Source organism: Antechinus flavipes, chromosome 3 (genome assembly GCF_016432865.1).
Source record: "Antechinus flavipes isolate AdamAnt ecotype Samford, QLD, Australia chromosome 3, AdamAnt_v2, whole genome shotgun sequence".
Lineage (NCBI taxonomy): Eukaryota > Metazoa > Chordata > Mammalia > Dasyuromorphia > Dasyuridae > Antechinus > Antechinus flavipes.
Window position 1 is genome coordinate 7,757,664 of NC_067400.1, and position 22,138 is coordinate 7,779,801.

General features: G+C 44.9%; 1 protein-coding gene across 3 annotated transcripts in view; it reads right to left on the bottom strand.

Annotated features, from left to right (window-relative positions):
* The window catches only part of LPP (LIM domain containing preferred translocation partner in lipoma), a 634,535-nt gene that overhangs the window by 402,464 nt on the left and 209,933 nt on the right, over positions 1 to 22,138 (bottom strand). For all 3 annotated transcript variants that reach the window (XM_051991658.1, XM_051991659.1, XM_051991660.1), the window contains one exon: positions 9,686 to 9,886. In XM_051991658.1, coding sequence (XP_051847618.1) covers positions 9,686 to 9,878 — 193 coding nt within the window. In that variant the 5' untranslated portion in view covers positions 9,879 to 9,886. The remainder of the gene's footprint in view (positions 1 to 9,685; positions 9,887 to 22,138) is intronic.

Consider the following 22,138-nt stretch of genomic DNA (forward strand, 5'->3'; position numbering starts at 1 on the left):
ACTATTCATTTTTTTTAAAGTCATATTTACAAGGCTATTGAAACATACAAACACACACACATGCAAAATTATCAATGAGGATCAATCATTTCCCATGAACTTGTAAAGGGAACAAATGTGACAACTTACTAATATTCCAGCTACCGTAGTAGAATTAGTTTTGTAAATAGTGCACATCCCATAGAAACACACACAGTTGATGGGTTGAAGTCACCTTTTGTGATTACAGTTAAATTCATAGGACTTTCAATGACAAGATTCCTCAAAATGAGTTCATCATCGTGACATCTGATTTGCCCTTAGCTGATAGGAAAGAGAATGATCTTGGATCTTGAGAACCAAAAGTGAATTCCCTGAGTTTAGCTTCTCCCATTCAAGGTGGAGGATCCGTCCAACAGTCATTCCCAGGTCATCGATTACTGGGATTCCCAGACATTGGCAGGAAATTAAATGAGTGAAACGTAAATAGGGAAAATCAAAATTGAACAAAATCAATTCTGAGATTGTTGATCTTTCCCCAACTCACGGCAAAGGAAATGTGAGATTCGCCTCTTGTCTAACATGAATTTCTAATTCTGTTATCTTCTAGGGGAATGTCAAAATATCCTCAAACAATCCATCCTTCTCTGGACACTGCACACATCCATGGAATCAGGCACTCCCTACCTAACCAATATTGGTTCTTCAATTATTTCAATCATATCTGACCCTCCAAGGCTACATTTGGGGTTTTCTTAGTAAAGATGCTGGAGTAGTTTGCCATCTCCTCCTCCAAATCACTTTTCAGAAAAGGAAATTGAGACAAAGAGGATTAAGTGGCTTGTTCATACAGCGAGTAAGCATCTGAGATTGGATTTAAAGTCAGGAATATGAGTCTTCTTGAGTCCAGACTCAGCTCTCTCTCTATTTGCACATAGCTGTCCTATCTTAAAAAATATAACCAATGACCAAAAAAGGTGAATATTCCACAAAATTTAATTCCTAATTCCCTTCCAGAATTTAAAAAAAAAAAAAAAACACTTAAAAAGGAAATGGAGCAGGAATTTATCATGCTGTGACATTCATCTCGGAGCCATGTAGTAATGTTAGTATTTTGGAAAGATTGTATTATGTTTATAGCCTTCTTGAGATATTGTGAGTGCAAATCTTGGCTTTATCGACTAAGTGATCTTGAGTGATTCACTTAACTTTTTTTTCACTCAGTTTCCTCATCTGCACAATGAAGAAGCTGATATGGATGATTAAGGTCCCTTGCAGATCTAAATAGAAGAACCTGGGATGCTGTGAGCCATTTTCTATAATGTTCTTCAGGGGACATTATTGGTACACTTGATTATTATCATGTCCTGTGAGGGAGAAAATGATGAAGTAAATCAATGATCACAGGCTCTTTAAGAGTCAAGAAATGTGAGTTCTAGATTTTGAAAGGTCCAATAATCCAGACTCTGACAAGTCCTATTCCACACTGGAGAGGTTTCAGGAGGGAACCTTGCAATTCCAAGGTGCATCATGGTTAAGTTCACAAGAGTTCACTGGCAGAAGGCTGAACACAGGAGTTGTGTTTTAGCAGCCATACAAAGGCATGAAGTTCTCCAAGGAACTGGAGGAAAGGTAAATAGGAGCGGGAGGAAGGAACTGGGATGGCGATGCATGATGGGACATACCCATTAATGATACCATGGCTTTTTAGAAATCCTGATGTCTTTCTGACAATGACGAACTGGGACATGGAGCTAAGTGGATCACCCTTAAAATGAATGGGTGAATTGAAACAACTGTCATCCTGGAGAAACAGATTTCAGACAAAGAGAAAGGAAGGAAAGCATCATGGAATCGGCAGAGGTCGCTTGTCCCACCTCCTGCCTAGATACTGAGAACATCGTCTCTGAATATGAGTGAAAACGAGGATCCTCCCTTCAGAACATGGGAGCCAGCAAGTTGCTCGAGTCAGCAGCAGGGCAACTAGACTTTCTGCTCATCGTTTGTATTGCACCACTGTGACATGTCTTTCAGCTTACAAAGACTGAACTACATAAGGAGAGTGGGATTAGAGTTAGAAGAACATGGGTTAAAATCCCTGCTCTGCCATCTCCCTCAGTATCCACTGGAAACTCCCTTTTCCACTCAGTTTTCTCATCAGTAAAATGAGATGATCCCTAAACCTCCTTCCATCTCTAAAAGGTACGAGCCACATGATCGTATACCACCTACCTATTCCCTGAACCTTCTTCACTGAAGACAATGCTCAGGAGAGTGCAACATTCTCAGTTGTTCTGACTTTTCACTTTTTCCCTTTCTTCCTCACTTAAATATATACTCCTATTTGCATATTTCTCCCCCACTGAAGTGTGAATTTTTTGAGAACAGGGACTAGAATTGCTTTTCTTTGTATTGCCAGGGCTTGGTCAACTGCTTGACATACAGTAAATGCTTAATAAGTGTTTACTGACTGCCTTTGAAACTCCCACCTAGGAGTCCACAGGATTCTGAATAGAAGATGGGTACATGGTCCATTATTCTTGGGGTTCCAACCATGCTTCTCGTTCCCTTTGAGCTCACCCCTTTCCCAGTTCTGGATACAAACCAATACCTCCATTGTTCCTGAATAGGTACTATCAATCAATGGCAGGGCTTGACAGTCCCCCAGCCACTTATTCTTACTTGAAATGAGCTTCTTGAAGGCGGGGATGGTCTGGTTTTTAAATCTGAATCTATAGCACTTAGTACAGCATTCAACACATAGTGCTTTAACATAATCAATACTTTATGATTCATTCTTTCTTTGCTTCTATTTCAGATAATTTATGTAGGGAAAAACCTTAATCCAATCTTCAGAAGCTGTTACTTGTTCTTTACTAGATCCAAAGGACAGTTCTGGAAAGAATGGGTATAATAAGGAACAGTGAAAGTATTTTTTTTTTGGTCCCAAAATAAAAAATCTTAATGTCCCAAAAAGGATCAAAAAGGAGAAAAAATGGTCCAAAAGGCACCAATCCTAAACTGGAAGGCAAATAAAAAGGGAGGAAAAAAAATTTTAAAGCTATTCTTTAATCGGAGGTTACAAAAATAATAATAATAATAATAATAACCTTAATAGGCTATTGTGACTGCCCTGTGGTTTATAAAAGGAAATTATACCATGAGAGTTCACTTAAATACATGTTGGCAAGGAGGAATTGTGGGTACTTTTTACTTTCACAGTCAGAAAGAGAAAGCAGGAAAGGCCCACACATAATTAGGGGCAAAGAATTGGGATTGCCTGCTCTTAGGTACCAAAGCCAAACGGATGGCGGCTGGCCCGGCATCTCCATGATGGCCAATGAGAAATGAAGGGCATGACCACACTCAGGCCACCTGGTGGATACCGCTGGAACCAGAAATCAGTAGGTCACTGCCACGGACGACACATCTGTGGGCACACGTGGGCATGGGTACGGGTTTTTTCAGTCTTCACTTCACGTGTTACCTTCCCAGGTTACTGAGCTCTTAATCTCCCAAGATGATGAGGGCTACTGAATAGATCATTTCAAAACAAAGGGAAGATGATATAAGGAGTTCATCCTGTGTTAAAGCCACCACTGGATTCTCCAAGGTGATCCCAACAGAATTCATGTTGGGACAGGCCTTCCCAGCTAGAAAGTCTTTGACGACGGCCACAGGCTGTCTGAGAGGCGACACTGAGCCAATTAAATGTCACGCAAAGGGAAAAAAACAGCCCCTGCTTCCTGTGAGATGCTGAATGATGGCCAGATCCGGTAGCCAGCTCGCTACACCTTGAAATATGGCCCGACAAGGCTGGTGTCCTTTCTGCTGCGTTGTGACTGGAATACATTTGTCTAAGGTTCCCCATTCCAGAAATGTGCCAAAGGTGGGAAAGCAGAGGCCAAAGTCCAGGAAAGAAGGAGCTGGACCCCCAGGGACCCGCGACAGACTTGGGATCATTCACATGTGGCTGTGGGACCCCAAGAGCTAAGCAACCAGAGATCAGCATCATTGAGTTGGACTAGTGGTTTCTGAGAGCCTTCAACAAGATTAGTCTGGACAAAAAATCCATTCCCAATGCCTCTCCCTTCCCATGGACCCAATTGAAAGGCCCTTCACCCAGCTCAAGCCTGATTCCATTGGAGCTTTTGTTCAGGTGGTTGCCAGCACCTAACTCCGTGTTCCTGTGCTTTTTTCCCCAAGGGAATGCAAAAATCTTGAGGCCATGGACATGGTTTTATATCACAACAATCTCTGCAATTAGAGTGTGAGCCCCCAGCACAGAGGGGAAGTCCTTTGTCTTTATTTTTGTCCCTGGCACTTTCTTCAATATCTGGCACATGGTAGGTGCTTTAAATGTTTATGAACTGACCGGCAAAGTCCCTGACATTTTGTTCCATATCTGGCACACAGCAGGTGCTTTAAATATTTATGAACTAACCAGCAAAGTCCCTGACATTTTGTTCAAGGTCTGGCACATAGTAGGTGCTTTAAATGTTTATAAACAGACCGATAAAATCCCTGGCATTTTGTTCACTGCCTGACACATAGTAGGTACTTTAAATATTTATGAACTGACTGACAAAGTCCCTGGCATTCTGTTCAATATCTGGCACATAGTAAGTGCTTTGAATGTTTTTGAACTGACTGAAATAGGCCCCTGGCACACAGTAGACATTTGATATATACTCATTGAATTAATTAGTCTTCAAAGAAAGTCTGAAGTACAAAGCCAACCCATAGATAAAACTCCCCTTTTTACTTTCAATATTAATAGCTAATATTCATATAGCACTTTGATGTTTGCAAAGCATTTGATATATGCTATTGAATCCTGCAAGTCAGATGCTATATTATCCCTATTTTACATATGAAAAAAACAAGCTTGGTGGAGGCTTGTGAGTGTTGGAGCACAATTAGAATTCAGGTCTTCCTTATTCCAAGTCTATACCACAATACCAGCCAACTGCCTAGATTACCCATCCCTGCCTCAGTATATTTTTAAAAAGCAAGATATTTGTTATAAGAATTTTTAGTTTTATTCTCCTTTCTCTCATCCTTTGGGGACAGGAGGGGTAAGAGGAGGGAGGAAAATACTTGATAAATGAAAACAAAAATTTAAATGCAACCTTGTGAATTACAAAGAAATAGCTCTCTTGTGTCCCATAATCCTCCTCATCATCATCACCACTGGCAACACAAACTCCAGGCACTGACTACACACTTATTATGTGTTGGCCACTGGGCTAAGGTTTGCAAAGTCCTGGTACACACGTGATATTTCTCCTGACCGGCTTCCCAGCACCACAATCCCACAACAGCATCCTGCAGCCAACTGAAACATGGGCTATGTTACCCCACGAGGGAGAAGGCTGGAAGGTGTACCCCAAAGAAGGGAAAGTGCCACAGGGTTCCTATCTCTTCCCCTGGAAAAGGATACTTTTCGCTACACAAATGACAAAAAAAGGGTTCATTAAAACCTGGACCAATCATGCAGCTGGGGTCTCCTTTGGGGCGAGTCAGCCCACCACCGTAGCAAATTTTAAAAGGACGCCATCAGTGCAATGGGAGGGCCACTGAAGCTTATGGGTTGTTTTCTCTGAGCCAGCGAATGACCCCAAGGAAATGGGATGTCGCCATGCTTACGCGCCAGGATGCCAGCTCACTGTTGCTGTTGGGCGCCCCAAATCCCATCTCTCCAGGCCCCAACTGCTTCAGTCCCCAGACAAGCTCCAGAAGCCTGCCTCGGAAGCTGGGCACTGGGCCCATGACATCAGCCTTAAAAACAAACAAACTCATAAAGAGTTTACTGCCGGGAAGGAGCTCGGTCTGAAATCCATCACCGAGTAACCGGCCAGCACGGCTCCCAAGCTCGCCACCGGGCTGAGCCCAAGGAGGAAAGGGGAATAAATGAGAATGAGAAAACACATTCAAGAGAGATGACTAAGAGCATTGCTCCGCACCGAGAGCCATAAATGCGCGGAACGGTCTCTCAGGCAAGATTGCCGCAACAACAACACTGAGGTCATTGGAGAAACAATTAGAGAGCCTCGTGGAGAGAATGAGTCAATAAAAAGGGAACGGAGTGTGATGGACTGGAGAGTCGTTAACTGTCCCTTCCCTCCCAGATCCCAGAAGTCTCATGTTCTGATGCTCAGATATTAGACCCTGCGGTCCCAAGACTTTGGCCAAGATGCTGACACCGACTGGCGGCAGCTTGTCAGTCAAACAGCTCTCCCGCTCTGTGTCCCGGGCAGGGGGGAGCGGGAGTGGCAGGGTATGCTTAAGGTGGGGGGTTGGGGGGAGGAAGGGCTGTCAGATGCTCAACCAACCAGTGAAAATGCGAGCACCTCCATCAAATCACAGAGCATTGGGGAACAAGGCTCACGGTCCTCAGTCTTTAGGGCTTATGGCGTCTTCTGGAAGGGCTCTCACTCCAAAAGAGGGGCAGAGCTGGAGACAAAAGGAAAGGCTCGTATCTCAAGGCTTCTTCTCCCTTCCCCTTGCAGCAAAGAGGTCTCAGGAAGGCCCAAGAGGGGGCCCTTATTTGGTAGACTCAGGATCGCAGGTAATATTATTTGGGAACCACAGCCTCTCAGCCCAAACTCCCCGACCTGGCCTTGTACCACTCTACCACCCCCAGAAAGCAGTAAAACTCCTGAAATATAAGTATCTCCCTTTGAAAAGCACAGAAAAAAAAAAAAAAAGAGGACAAATAACACCATTTTTTAATTGCTGATGACATGATGGGTTGCTTAGAGTATTCAAGAGAGAAGACGTAAAAAACAAACAAACAAACCCCAGTAATTTCAGGAAGTAGCAGAATATAAAATCAACCCATAAGAGACTCATCAAGCTTTGTATATATTACTAACAAAACCCAGCAGGAGGAGATAGAAAAAGAAATTTCATTGAAAATAAAAAACAAAATGTATAAAATCTCTAGGAGTCAGCTTATCCAGATTCACTCAGGACTTAAATGAATTGAACTATAAAACATTTTTAATAGGAGAAAAGGAAGACAAAGATCACAGCTGGAGCCACGCCAATATAATATAAATGATGAAACTAGCTAAATTAATCTACAGAGTTGGTGCCATATCAAACATCCAAGGGGGTCACTTTACTGAACTGGATAAAATAATAACTGAAATCATCTGGAAGACCAAAGAGTGAAGAATCTCAAGGGAAAACATTTTTTTTTTTTTTAAGGAAGAATTGAGAAATTTTTTTTTTAAAGGAGGAATTTAAGGAACCTAGTATGGCCAAATTTCAGACTAAGAAACAAGTAATGTTCAAAATTATTTAGTTCTGGTTTTTAAAAGAGTTATTCTGTCCCAAGATTATTGTGAGAAAAAAAATGAGACATTTGTAAAGGATTCTGAAACTTAAAGTATATCTAAGGGATAGCTATTATTATTATTATTATTATTCAAAAAAGTTGGGAAAATTGGAAAGCAGCTTAGCATAAAATAGATTTAAAGTAACATCTTACACTATATCTCAACATTTAACAATGAATTTCAAATGATGACATTGTGGTTTATAAATTAAATATAATTAGAAATTAAATATTATATGATGACATATAGAATGAAATGAATAAAAAAAGATCAATATGAAGAGTTCAGGAGAAAAACAACTTTGTTTGAATTGTATTAAATGATGAAGTGAAATAGGTAAGAGGAGACGCATGTTTACGTGTGACTATGAAATAACATAAAGGTGCACTAAGGTGAAAACTCTGCAATTCCTTCTCGGTTAAGTGACTAATGGGGACTTCAGAGGGGGAAGAGCCAAGCAGACCTGTCAGTCAAGAGATGGTGGACAGCTAGCGTGTCTTCAGATGTGGCTAATGCACTGATTTATTTGGTTTGATCACACTTATTTGTTGTGAGAGGGTTTTGCTTTGTTGGTAGGGGAGGGAGTGGTTAAGTCATTGGGAAATTAATTATGGGCTTCTTAAATAAAGGAGGGTGTGTGAGTGTAGGGGAGAAGAAAGCAATAAAAATTGCTAATAACTATTTTAGTCGTTACCCCTATCTACACTGTACAACAACTGCCTTGGGTGCGAGGGATACAAAAATAAAAATGACTCTGCCTTCAAAGAGCTTCCATTTTGTGGTAAAGATGCAGCACAAATCCAAATGCGTAGGATATGGGAAATGGAAGGAAGAGAGAGTAAACCTTGGAGGAGATGCAGCACAAATCCAAATGCATACAATATGGGAAATGGAAGGAGGAGAGAGCAAACCTTGGAGGAGATGCAACACAAATCCAAATATATACTATATGGGGGAATGGGAGGAGAGGACAGCCAACCGTAGAGGAGAAATGGCTACTGAGTTGGTAACACCAGGTCTAAAAAGTGAAGAGACCCAAAGTGCCTGAGATATGGAAGTTAGGAAATACTGCAGGATGGGAGTGGGAAGTGCTGCCTTCCAGATGGAAGGGCTGAGCAGTGAACTGAAGATTCCCAATGAGTGGGATAGGAAACAGGTGCCAGAAAAATGATGTAGAGGGGAAGCAACAGAGGAGAGAGCCGAATCAGAGGTGCCCTTTGCCCTAACCTTGGCAGGGACTATCTTTTGGGGCACTGAATCCAAGGATCAAAACCAATTCAGTCCCCATTTCACAAAATGTCCCTGTGAAGCCAGGTGGGAGAGTGGAGAGAGAGACACAAGCTTGGAGTTGGGAAGAACTTCACTCCAGTTCCCTCTCTGGCAAACGTAGGGTGGGAGCCTCCAGGTAAGTCACTGATCCTCTCCATGCCCAGGTCACTATCTGAGAAGGGGGTGAAAGATCATCTTTAGGAACTCCCAGGGAAATCCCAGGTCTGGGAAGGAGAGGGGGACAGAGAGGGGAAAGTGGTTCCCCGGGAGCAAATGAACAAAGAATTATCAAATCCAACTCAAAGATGAGGAAATAGTCTTAGAGGGGGACAGAGACTTACAAAATCAAAGAATTCTAAACTAGGAAAGAACTTAGAAAGCAATGAGGCTGCTAGGCCATTTTACAGATGAAGAAACTGAGGGACAAGGAAGTGACATGATTAGCCAATATCACACAGTTGGGTGAGCAGGGATTTCCACACTGATCTCCTGACAGCAGTCCACCTGAAAGTCTCTGAATCATCCCCTCACACAGAGAGCCGTCCGAAAAGGAGCCATCTCCTGTGTATGTGGGTATAGTCCAAATGAGAGGCAGGGACATGAGTTTGTGCCACGCGGGTGCTCAAGGAGGACTGTGGAAGCCCAAATAGCCAAATCCCCACCGTGCGCGCTGCTACAGCCCCTCAAGTTGCAGGGCATTTGATAGATCTTATCTTAGTTAATGTGCCAAGCCTCTAATGAGCCCCGACTGTATGCAAGCAGCACAACAGGGGGGCACCTCCCCAGTCTTCCATGGAGCTCCCATCCTCAAAGAGCCCCGGCAGGAAAAGGCCGCTGCTATCTTGAGTATTCCCTTTTTGCACATGAGGAAACTGAACCTCAGAACAGTTCACTGGTGGATCAACCTCACAAATGTACCAAGTCACATACAAGCTTCAAAGCATATGGGGAAAGTAAGTCTTGCCGACCCCCCTCTCAGCGCTCCAACCACTGCACCACACCGCCTCACAAAAGAGGCCATTATCGTCCGGCACATTGCGCACACAGATCCCCACCGCCTCACTGTGCCCAGGGCACACCCCGCTTCTTACCTTCGGCGCCAGGCGCCTTGTAGGGATTGTATTTGGGCTTGGGGGCGACCACCGGAGCAAACTTCTTGGGTGTCTGCTGCATGGACACGGAGATACTGGGCGTCCCAAACGAATGTGTCGTCTCCATCCGAGCAGGTGCGTGAGCAAGGGACTCCCCGGTGCTCTTGGGGGGCAGCCACGAAGGGTGAGACATGACTGGTACTGAGGGGAAGAGAACAGACATGGCTGTGTTTGAAAGGATGCAACCAACGAATGTTAGAAAGCAGTAGTTCCTCTGGGCAAGGCACAGTGCTCGGGACCCACAATACACCGATATCTAGATCTATCAGTAACGAGATCATTCAATAACCATCAATATCTAGAGCTATGGATCAATATCTATTTATCAACATCGACGTATACCCTCCCTCTCTCTGTATATATAGAAAACATGTAATATATACAATATGCTATATAACTTCATATAAACATATGAAGAGATCTATAGAAATACATAGTAATTATCTTTGTATATAGATACATGTATCTATCTCTCAATATAGATGTAGAGGTAGATATACATAGTAATTATAAAGGTAGAAATACATAGTAATTATCTCTGCATATAGGTAGATACATGTATCTATCTGTTAATATAGGTATAGAGATAGATATAGATATACATAGTAATTAAAGAGGTAGAAATATATAGCAATTACCTCTGTATATAGGTAGATATGTATATCTATATATACATTGAGAAAGACAGGGCGGGGGGGGGGAGAGAGAGAGAGAGAAAGAGAGAGAGAGAGAGAGAGAAAAGAAAGAAGAGAAAGGAGAGGGAGGAGATGGAGGGAGGGAGGGAAGAGAGAAAGAGAGGATGGGAAGGAGGGAAGGAGATCCCAACCTTCTGAAACTTCCATCCGATATAACTACATGTAAAATGTGAGGAAGAAGAGATGACCTGACATCACAGGATCAGGACAAATCTCTGCCAGAAGAGGAGGCACTTGGGCTGACCAAAGGAGTTAAAGGGGAAGGAGCACACCCACCATTTGCGGGGCATATCCTGTGGAAATGTACAGGGACAAGCACCGCCATCTTGTTTGTAGAGTACAATGGGTGAAAGGAGATTTGACCAAAACAAAGACTGTGTGAAGGGGAGAAATAGGAAATCAGGCTAGAAAGCTGCTCTAGTACCCAGTTATAAGTAACTATAGCAGTCCTTGACTCTTAGATGGACACTTAGACCCAATTGCTGAGTGGGGTCCAGGTTTGAGTAGAAGAAGGAAAGGAGACCGAGGGACCTTAAGGAAATCTTTAGGCATTCTCTGAATTAGCCTTGGCTCCTCCCAGAAACCAGTCAGCTGGAAGGTCGGTTGCATGGTGAGCTCTGTAGAGACCTGGGAGGGGACCGGTGCCTTTGCACTCATTGTCAACCATGTCCAGAATACTCTGCTGCGTCTGCCCTTTGCTTCCCCGACTCCCTTCAGCCCAAATCTCCTCTCCCCCCAGAGGCCTTTCCCGGTTCTCATGAAGCACAGGTGGCTGCCCCCACGGAATGGCTTCTGCCATCTCTTCTGTCCACCTGGTTGTTGGGGTGCCGGTTCCCACTTTAGAAGGGGCGTTCCTTGAGGGCAGGCAGGAAGGGCTTCCCGAGCCTGGTGTGGAATGCTGCCGTCTGTCCAATGGAGAGAACAGCAGAATCCTCTGAGGATTTTCCTCCGTCTCAACCGAGATAACCTCCAGAAGGAGCTTTGCGAACTTTAAGGTGTGACACACATATAAATGTCACTTATATAAACACTCGGAATTGTAATGACCCAGCAAGTTTTATAAAAAGAGATGAGAAAACGCGCGGCCCTCCCTTCATAGACGAGGCAGGGATGGGAGAGGAGGACGTTGCATAAAGGGTCGGATGTGACGGCCACATTGATTAGTTTTGCTGACCTGGTTTTCTCCTTCCTCTTATTTTATTTTTATTCTTGGTTGCCAGAGATGGCTCACTGGATAGAGGAGAGGGGAGGAAGACATTTGGAAATGAACATGGTGGAAAGAGGAGAGGGAGCAACAATTCACTCAGGCAGCGACAGCGGTTATTTTGTAACGGGGTCAGCCATCTTCCCGAGGCCCGTCTGAAGCCGGCGGTGACCCAGAATGGCGCAGTCAGCCAGCCGGTTCCTGCCCAGCTGGGGACAAAGTGTGACGGGCTTGACGCCGAAGACCCGCCATCAATCCTGATTTCAAGGGCCCTCCAGCGGGAGGGTCGGAAGTCTCCGAGCATCATCTCCCTGGTACCGCCCCCACTTGGCAATTTATTAATTGGACTGAATTAATTGAGAGGGGGACGTGATTGCTTCCAGCTGTCTGTTCAGGCAAAGAGAAGGGTCACTCCAGGAAATCCTCGAACCTCAACTCATAGAGTGTGCCGCCATCGGGGGAAATGAGGAGGGTTAAAAGGCTGCCTTTTATGAAAACATGTTTACAGGATCATCTCCTGTCCTGACATCCTCCCCTGGGGCAGAAGCCATCAGATAAGGTCTCCTAATCAGAGCACCCATATAAATACTTGCCAAAATTAGCTAAGGTTGGGGGATAGACAGAAAAGCAAGGAAACATAGCTCCCACAGTCTGCGAGAGAGCACATAAGACCCTGGACTAGTGTAGGATTAAATCGGTAGGATAAATACTTAGTAAACATTTACTAGACAACTACTGAATACTAAATACACAGCCATGTGTTAGGGAAGACTAGAAGGATGATAGTACTAAAGAAACATCTCTGCTGTTAAGGATTTCTCAGTCATATAGGAGAAAGGCAAGCATTCCTATTCTCTATGTCTCTGTGCATCTCTCTGGCTTTCTCTCTGTCTCTGTTTCTCTCTCCCTCTCTTCCCTTTTCCCTCTTCTTTTCCCTCTCCCTTTCCTTCCTTGCCCCCCTAACTTCTCTTTCTCTTCATCTCTCTCTCTTCTCTGTCTCTCTCTTTCTTTCTCTCTCTCTCTCTCTGTGTGTGTGTCTCTCTCCCTCCCTCCCTCTTTCCCTTCATTTCCCTCTTCTTCCTTTCTCCATTCCCCATTCCCCCAACATTTGTAACTAGGGATGTTTCAGAAATGGGGCAATAGTAGAATAAAGAGAACCAGCCTGAATTCTCCTAAGTCCAGAGCCACGAGAGCCAGCTCAGCCCTTCCTCTGCTACAGTGAGAATCTCTGTGTCGCACTCGACAAATGGCCACTTGACCTCTACTTGCAGACCAAGATGTGAGGTGAGGGCCCCGGCCATTGGCCTTATCTCTAGATCCATGACACATGGGCAGGGAAGTCCACAAGTCTAAATTCAAGGTCACTTTCCTTTTCCTGTGGGTCAAATGCCTTTTCTCTAACCTGGGGCTGCTTGCCAGGGTCTCGGGCTCTATGCAGATGAGGGGAGGAGTGGAGGCTGAAACAAAACCAGACCAAGGAGGGGCAAGGAGACCGGGCCGGCAGACCCACCCTTTGCCCAGTCTTACTTCCTCAAAGTTTCCCTGGTTTTAGAAACAAAGTTGAGCTCTAGCCTCTGTATCATCTTGAAAGCAAGAAGTGAAAGGGATGAACAAACCCACATCTCAGCAAAAACAAAAGCCAACGAGGCCGGGAGAAGAGGAGGGGAACCAGAGCTCCCTGGCCAAAGGGGGCCGAGAGACTGCAGCTGGCGAGAGGCCTGGGCCGCCCCGAGAACTCTGCTTTCGGGAAGTGGGGCCCAAGGAGCGAGGTCCCCAAAGGAGAAGCACGGGGGTTTCACCTCCTCCTCTTGACTTTCCTCCCCTGGACCCCATCCCACTGACCTCCCTGAGGCCGGTGGAGAGCCATGGCTACTTCCCAGAGCAGGCCCGTCTGGGGGAGGCGTCGGTCCCTGCCCTTGTACATTGTCACAAAGCTTGGGGCCTCCAATCTCCTAACCTCTTTGTGCCCCTCCATGCCCAAGTCCTTCTGCTCTCACGTCACGCCCTACACAGGCTCAAGCCCACACCTCTCCATTCTAATGCCTTCTAGCACTGTCACTGCTCCCCCCAGAATTTTCCAGGCTCTCTCTGTCCCTCAGCCCCCAATTCTAGGTGACTGTACCCCCTCCCTAATGTTCAACCGCTCTTGGAGAAAATCTGCAAGGTGCACTGAGGGGCTTGGCCAGCTGGGATTCTTCAGGATCGAGTATTCCTTCATCTTTCCACTACTCCCCAACCATAGTGGCTGTTCCAGACCTTTATTATGGCTGCCATCCTCCCTGGCATCCCCTTCATGGCCAACTCCTATTCTGCAGCCAGGATAGACTCTTCCTTCCCCTCTCTACACCCCTTATGCCCCGATTTCATCTCTACACGGTCCACAAGGCCACAAACAACCTCCTCCTTACTTAGTGAAATGGTGGTGTTTGTGTTTCCCTTCCATGACTCTCTAGAGTCCTCAAAGTGGTGGGCCCTCCCCAATACATCCCCCTCAACTCTCATCCCACTTAATTAGCAGCAAGCACTTATTCAGCAACACTTGTCACCAGAACTTGTACAGGAGACCCTCCTTGGATGGAGGAAGACTCGGCGTAGTGACCCAAACCCAAAACTAACATGATCCTGCCTTCCCCTGCCCTTAAGGAGCACAGGCCCCCAAAGCACAAGGACAGAAAGAAAGCCCGGGGAGATATCGATCTTGTCATCATATTTTTTACAGTAACAAAAAATTGGAAACAAATTGGAAGCCTGTTGAGATGAGAATGGCTAAGCACATTTCATGAAATGGAATATTGGCCAATTCAAGGAAACAAGAGATGACTTGTAGGGGCTGATGGGGAGGGGGAAGCAGCAGCCACTCTGTCAGAACATCTGGCTTCATCCTGCTCCGGCTCTGGACTAGCTGGGTGACCCTGGGGAAATGGTCAAAACTCCTAGGTCTCAGTTTCCTTATCTGTAAGATAATGGAGTTGGACTCAAAGACCTCTGAGTTTGTTTCTGGGACAAAGATTTTAGGAGCCAAAAACCCCATTTTATACAGTGATTTTTTTTTTAAATGTATGTAAGTGATGACAGTAGAAAATACATAAGAGATTATAGAAACCCTCCCCTCTTATTTACAGAGAACTGAAGAGGAAACATACAGCCTTCCCTTAGTGGAGGATGGGATGGCAAAGGTCCCCAAATGTGGATTAATTCCAATATTACAAATGACAATACAAATATTGCAAAATTATAAAAACGCATCCATGGCAATAAAGAGATGGAAAAAAGGAGAGAGGAAAGAAGGAAGAAAGGAAGGAAGGAAGGAAGGAAGGAAGGAAGGAAGGAAGGAAGGAAGGAAGGAAGGAAGGAAGGAAGGAAGGAAGGAAGGAAGGAAGGAAGGAAGGAAAAGGGAAGGGAAGGGAAGGGAAGGGAAGGAGGGAGGGAGGAAGGAGGGAGGAAGAGAGGGAGGGAGGGAGGAAGATAAAAAGATCAAAGAATTTTTAAGAAAAGGAAAAAAATGAATGGAAATCTATGGATGACCTCAAAGTCCAGCCCGGTTAGGATCTACATGTGGTGTGATATGGCAACAATGAATTGTTTACTTTACAGGCTCAACCAAAACATCTCCATTTTAATTTGTGAACCAAAGTCCCATGAGATCCAGCATGAACTTTATTTCTTCAAGAAGTTGTGCCATGGAATGAAACTGGGATCAAGAAAGCCTGAACCTGCCCTTCCTTCATTAAGATCATTTACATGGTTGACAAAAATGAGTCATATCAATGGGAGAAATAATCATTGGGGAAAAAAGACTAGGGGAGCCCGGGGGGTGGGGGGGAGTAGTGAGGGGAGAAGAGGAGCTGGACTTCAACCAGGAAGCCTCGAGTTCTTTGCTGGCTCTTCACACACAAGGAGTCAAGGCATAAGCCACAATTTCTTTGAGCCTCAATTTCTTCAGCAGTAAAATGGGTTGGTCGGATGAGACGCTCCCTCAGGCTTGCTCCGTGCAAATATAAAAATTCCACGATTTTAAACTGTTCACCTCATGGGATCCCTCAAAGACATCATTTAAATGTCACATTGTTGATCTTTTAGAAATTTAGCAAATTCATTTCCTGTTATTATTCAAGAAGAAAGTCTCTGTGAGCATTCTTAGAACACAAAACCCCCACATGATGGGAGATATTTATTGAACATTAATCCCCTTAATTATCAGCAGAGGCTGGTAAAGGGAGAGGATCTAAGAGTTAAGGTCCTCATTGTAATGATTTAAAGACAGCCTGGGTAGCAGTAACAATAATGGCAAGAACTATGACAAGAACAATAATCGACGAGCATTTGCAGGCTCTTTAAGGACATGCTTTATAAATGGTACTTTCTTTGATCTCCCCAAGAACCCTGGAAGGCAGGGTTACTGTTATAGACATTTTACAGAGAAGGAAACCGAGCCAGACCGAAGTGAAATGCCCGTGACCCTTCTTCTCTATGACCTTGCCAATGTTCTAAGCCTAAACTGCCAAGAAGCGACCAACCTATATCAATAAAAAGTGTTTCCTCCCCAAATTCTGCACATGAATGCCACCATGGTCCGGTCTGTATCTCTATTTTAGTCCCGGAGAAAATAAACGTGGAGATGTTCAAGGATGTCCCGCCCTAACATCCCACAAATATTTGTGGGTAGATAGTTGTGGGATTCACACCACTGGGCCACGGGTCAACATAATCCCACACGCTCCCATCTGCTTCATGTTTCCACCAGCTTTCCCTTTTACCGACTGACTGTTCCATCATTTTCTTTAAAATATCTGAAGGATGCTGAGATGAATTTGTCTCTAGCTTAGAGTTACCAGCTTCCTCTCTCTCAAAATAAGTTTTGTTGTCCTCTTTTTTTTCCAGGTGATTAGCAGATATAAACCCCCTCCCTAGGGAGCCCCTCTCCAAAACAGGGAAAACTATTCATGAAAAGTACCTGTTTTAGCTTGATGACGTACGCGACATTCTGAACCCATAGCCCCCCCCATTCACACTCCTGTACTAAAAGAGGGATTTCTAGTATCTCTTTATTTGTCCTGTCAGTGGTTGGTCTTCCTGAAGGGAACCACTTCCTCCAGCCCTTGGAGAGTCTGTGACTAGGCCAAAACCAGGCCTGCCCTGCCAAGGAAACCCGTGGCTACCTCGGGCCTCCCAACTGGAAGCATGGCCAATGGTCCCATAAGTCATCGCTTTGTCCCTCCAATCTTCCCTTTGGAGGCTGGGTGGATATCAGAAAGGAGCAGCCTACGGGGGTCTCCTGGGCTGTTCTGTTTATAGGTAATGCTCCTTCCCCAGTCAGTGAGTGCATCGGACCTTCAGTCCTTCAAACAGCAAATAGCAAAAGCTGGGCTTGGGGTGCCATGGCCCAAAGAGCATGGCAGAGCTGGCGGGAAGCATGGGAAGGAAATATTGCAAAATTAGAACTTTTATTTAATAGAGAATTAATTTAATTCGGCTTCTTCTGAAACCTAAGGTCCAATGATAACAACAATAATGATGTTTACATAGCACCTCCTATGTGCCAAGTGCTGAACTAAACGTTTCACAACTATTATCTCATGGATAACCTGGTGGAAAGGAATATCTGTATCCCCATTTTGCAAATGAGGAAACGGAGCCAGGTAGAGGTTTTGGGATTTGCCCCCAGTCACACATTCAGACTCGTGTCCTCTTGGATGCTCTATGCAAGATGGCACCTGCAGCTGATAAAACCTAAAAGGGTAAGTAGGGGTCAACTCAAAGCTAAGCATGGGGCTGTGTCCTGCCACGCTCCCTTAGGGGCTCTTTGGCCCGACCACGGGCTCTTCTGCAAGCTTGCTGAGAGGATATCTCTGCCCAGGAGATCTGCCCCCACTCCTCCATTTGTGGAGGCCCCACAGCAAGCTGGGGACATGTAGTGACAGCAGCACCTACCCTTCCTGCCCCTGACCTTCTACCTCCCATCACCTCGTTTCGGCACTGTCTGCCCTCTGCCCCCCAACATGCCCTGACTGTTCTCCTCCCTCCCACCCCTGGTTTAGAGGAGGCCTTTCCGAGCCTCCTTATCCCCAAGCTTGATAACTTCCCGTCTGCTCTAAAAGTTCTCAGTTATTCAGTGCAGGGATGATTTGCAGGTAGCTTCTGCCATAAAAAGGTGAGCTCCAGGAAGGAAGGGCCTTCTGGGTTATGGACCTGACCCTAGTGCTTGGTACGTAGCTGGGGCGACTTGCTCTGACTGTCCTAGGCCCCACAGCGGGCAGGACAGAAAGCCACAGGCCGCAAGCCCTCCCACCTGCCTTTCCCATCCTCCCCCAACCAAGCACGATCCCAGGCGGGACACGTGGGGCCCAAAGGACACAGCTGTATTTGTGGCTCTCAGGTGGAGCCCTGGGTAACAACTCTTGGATAAATTAACCATAGACCTGTTAACAGGGAGAGAAAATAAATGTGCAGCTCGGTGTCCTACTTGGACAGAGCCTCTCTTCAGGGAAAGAGCCACCCTTGAAGAAGGAACAGTCAACACTAAGAAATCGAAAATCCTCCTGGGAACAAGCGTTCCAGGCCGCCCCAGAGAGAGGCAGGAGCAGCAGACCACGGAGCGCTGGGCCCTCCTGCATCCCCCCAGGGCCAGGGGATGCCTGGGACACCCAAGGAGGAGGCAGAGCTCGGAGGATGGGGATCTTCAGCATCCTCGGGCCAAACATCCCAAGAGCATCCCTCCTGGGGACCAGAACAAAAGTGGAGTGGGTGGGCTCACCATGGGGACACACAAGGAAGAATTCTGGGGTCTTGGCTCTATCAATGGAAGCCAGGGAGCCCCCAGCACTGAACGTCAGACCCAGAGACAGGAACACCTCACTTGGAATCCTGCCTCGGACACACTGTAGCTGTGTGACTCGGGAACACTCTCCCAGCCTCAGTTTACTCTTTTGTCAAAAGGGAATAATAACAAACTTTTCCTTGTCACGAGAGCCAGGTGATATAACAGAGACTTGCAAACCTCCGAGTTCTGTACAGATGTGAGGAGAATTGCTAACATCATGTCACCTTCCCAGAGGTCTCCCCCAGGGAAACTGTCTTAACCTTGGCCCCATTCAGACCCCAGCTCTTAAGCCCGCTGGCCCCCGTTACATCGGCCGCTAGAGCCGAGCCGCCACGTTCATGCAGGCGAGAGGACGGCTCTCTAGGCACTCCCAGCTAGATGAAAAGAAAGGCGCTCAGACCTTTTCCACAAAGACTTCACGGGTCAAAGGCACGGCCAACACCGGCCCCACAGCGGCTCGGCCGTGGGTCGCCTCGCCGGAGTGGCAGAGATCCACCCTCCACATTATTCCAGAGGAGTGGCCGCCAGCCTCTGCCCAACACCTGCAGGCACTCCTCGGGGTCCTCAGAAAGTATTAAATGAGGGGAGTGAAAAGGCAATCCCTGCCCTAAAAGAGGTTCCCCACTGATGGGAGAGATGGTCGGGTGAATAACAGGGCTATGAGGGGGTCTGTGTGCGTGTGCTTCTTCTATATACACACAGGCATAATAAATTGTGTATCCTTATATGTATAGCCATTACATATTACATACAGGTTCCTATATATTACACATTACATATAGATCATATATTTTACATACTACATATAGAGGCCTGTATGTATTATCTAGTACATGTAAATTATATATGTATATAAATTACATGCTACATATAGGCTATATATGTATGTGAATTACATCTTATATAGAGATGTATATATACCACACATTACAGATCGATTATATATGTATATGTGTTAGATGTATACATATTACACATTGCATACAGATCATGTATGTATATGCATTACATATAGATATCTGTATGTGTTACAGATTACATGTAGATTATATATGTATATGTATTCGATATATATACACCACACATTACTTATAGATTATATGTGTATGTATTTGATGTATATATATTCCATATTATATAATATGTAATTATGTATTATGTATCAAATAAATTATCTCTAGATTATATGTGCATATATATTACATATAAATGCATGAATAGATAATATATACATATGTAAAACAGGGCATTATTGCTACACACACTACACACACACACACATTTATATAATCATAATATATGAGCATCATTAACAAAGAGGCAATGGAAGGTAATCCCTCGTGGTGAGGAACCACCTGCTTCACAGAACAATCTTTAGCTCACAGAACAATCTCTAGTCTGCCCTCTGGGGATGGTCTCTACCATAACTGTGCCGCTGCTGTCATAGCTGTCCAGTGAATTTTGAACCTAAAAGGGCAATGGGTAGTGAGGCTCCTCCCCCTGCCAACGTTACCACTTCATTCAGGGCAAAAATCTCCTTCAGCACAACAATGGTTGAATTCATTACTTAAAATGTTCCTGTGGAAAGTTCCCCCATCACTCCTCCCCACCATCGTTCCCCGCTCCCCACACACATACATGCAGATACATACACTTCAGGGTGTTGATAGAAGCTTACTAGACGTTTGTGGGATTCAACTGAATTAAACAAACTTTTTTGTTTTGTTTTTTTGGCTTTTTGGAAGAGGGAAGTTGGGTAAGAGAGTTTGTTTCTACCTGAGGTGAAAGGCTGAAGGTTAAAAAGGTGAAAATGGGCTGAAAGAAGAGGGGTCTGGGATGTCCCTTAGACCTAGTGGAAGATGGTCCCTGTTTAAAACATTTGCCAAGAGTAACCTATGGCCCATTCTGAGTTTCACTGGCTGACGGGCAATAATTCACAAGACTGAGTTACCAACAATCACATAAACAATTGTTCAATAGCCCCTCTTCTAGCCACTCAGCTATGCCAAGCGTTCCACCGAGAAGACTCAGAATGGTAAAAATGGATTACCAACGGCGTCTATCTCCACTAGCCTAAGACACAGGGAGCCCATTCTCTCAAAATCACTAATGACTCAACCGGCAAATACAACTGTCTTCAACTACCACCCGGACAGTAATGGGCAAGCATTAATTGCCCATTTCCCTCTCTACTCACAATGCTTCTGAGACTTTAACCCAACCCAATGGAAATAGAATAGAGGGTTGGACCTGGGTCAGGAGATAACCGAGTTCAAATCTAGCCTCTCACCTTTTCTCACCATGAAACTAAAGGATAAACTTTTGGTCTCAGTAAGCCTCAGTTTGCTCATCTGTCAAAGGAAGAACACAGGTTTAAATTTGGAAGGAAGCACCTTGTTTTTAAACAGCTGGAACAATAACTACTCAAAGCATCGCATTAGTTAAATGAAATACTGTGAAAAAAATGTTTTTTGGCGGAGAAGAGAATTAGGGGAGAAAGAATTTGCTATTATATATAAACGAGGCATAAAAATAAGTTTAGATCCAAAGTATCCCCTTAGGGAATAAATCATTCGATAGAGCCTAACCAATGAGTTATACTTGGACTGCTTTCGGTCCTGTGACTTCTGCCAAGTCTTAGCCACTGGAGGTAAGTGAGAGATGAATGAAGACAAGGCTCTCCTTCTGAAGGCTTGGCTGCTCTGGGACCTTTCCATGCAGCCTCCCCAACCCAGCATCTCTCATCTTAAAAGTGTGTGCAGCTCCCCTTCCTTTCTCTTTCTGAATTACATGGAGAGAAGCTTCAATCCTAGCCTATACTTTGCTCAGTTAAAGGATATTTCCCCCGTCTTGGTTGTTGTTGTTTAAATTAGCAGCGATAAGGAAGGAAAGGCAAGGAGAGGAAGTGGAATGGGAAAGAAAGAAAGATATAAATCATCCACCCCTCTATTGTGATATGGAAATGCAAGGGTACTTGTCTCTATGATCTCTGCTCTATGAATTTCATGAGAACTCCTGGGAGGGAGCTTATGGCCCCCACATCACTTGATAAAGGCTTTGAACCTTTCATTTGGTGGGCACAATCTAACTGGTCAAGTCAACAGACTTTGTGTTAAGTGTTAGGGACACAAAGAAAAGTAAAAGGTGTCCCTGTCCCAAAACAAAAGCAGTTCCTATCCCAAAGAAGCCCATAGTCTAATGGGGAGATGGCATGCAAATAGCTATGTACAGAGATCATTTCAGAGGGAAGATACTTAATGAAGGAGGAAGAGAAAAGGCAGAACTTTATCTGAAACTGAAGAAAACTAGAGAATTCAGGAAGTGGAGGTAAAGGAGGGACAGGGTTCCAGATATGGGGTCAGTTGGTGGAAAGGCTTCTGGGTTGGACAAAAGAGTCACAGAAGCCAACATGATAAAAGGGAGGAAAGTTGAAGACACCTGGAATGTGTGAAAAAGAATGGATTAAGAAAATCTAAAAAACAGTGGGAAGGAAATACAGCACTGACTGGCAGTCAGGACAAACTGGTCCTTCTCTTCTACAGTTTCAGTTACTAATTTGGTAACCCCACTTCAAATGATGTGATTTCTCTAGGCAGAAGTCATCTTCTCCATTAAATATGGAGGTCAGACTCAATGACTTCTACAGCATTCAGTAACTGAAAGGCCTCTGAGAT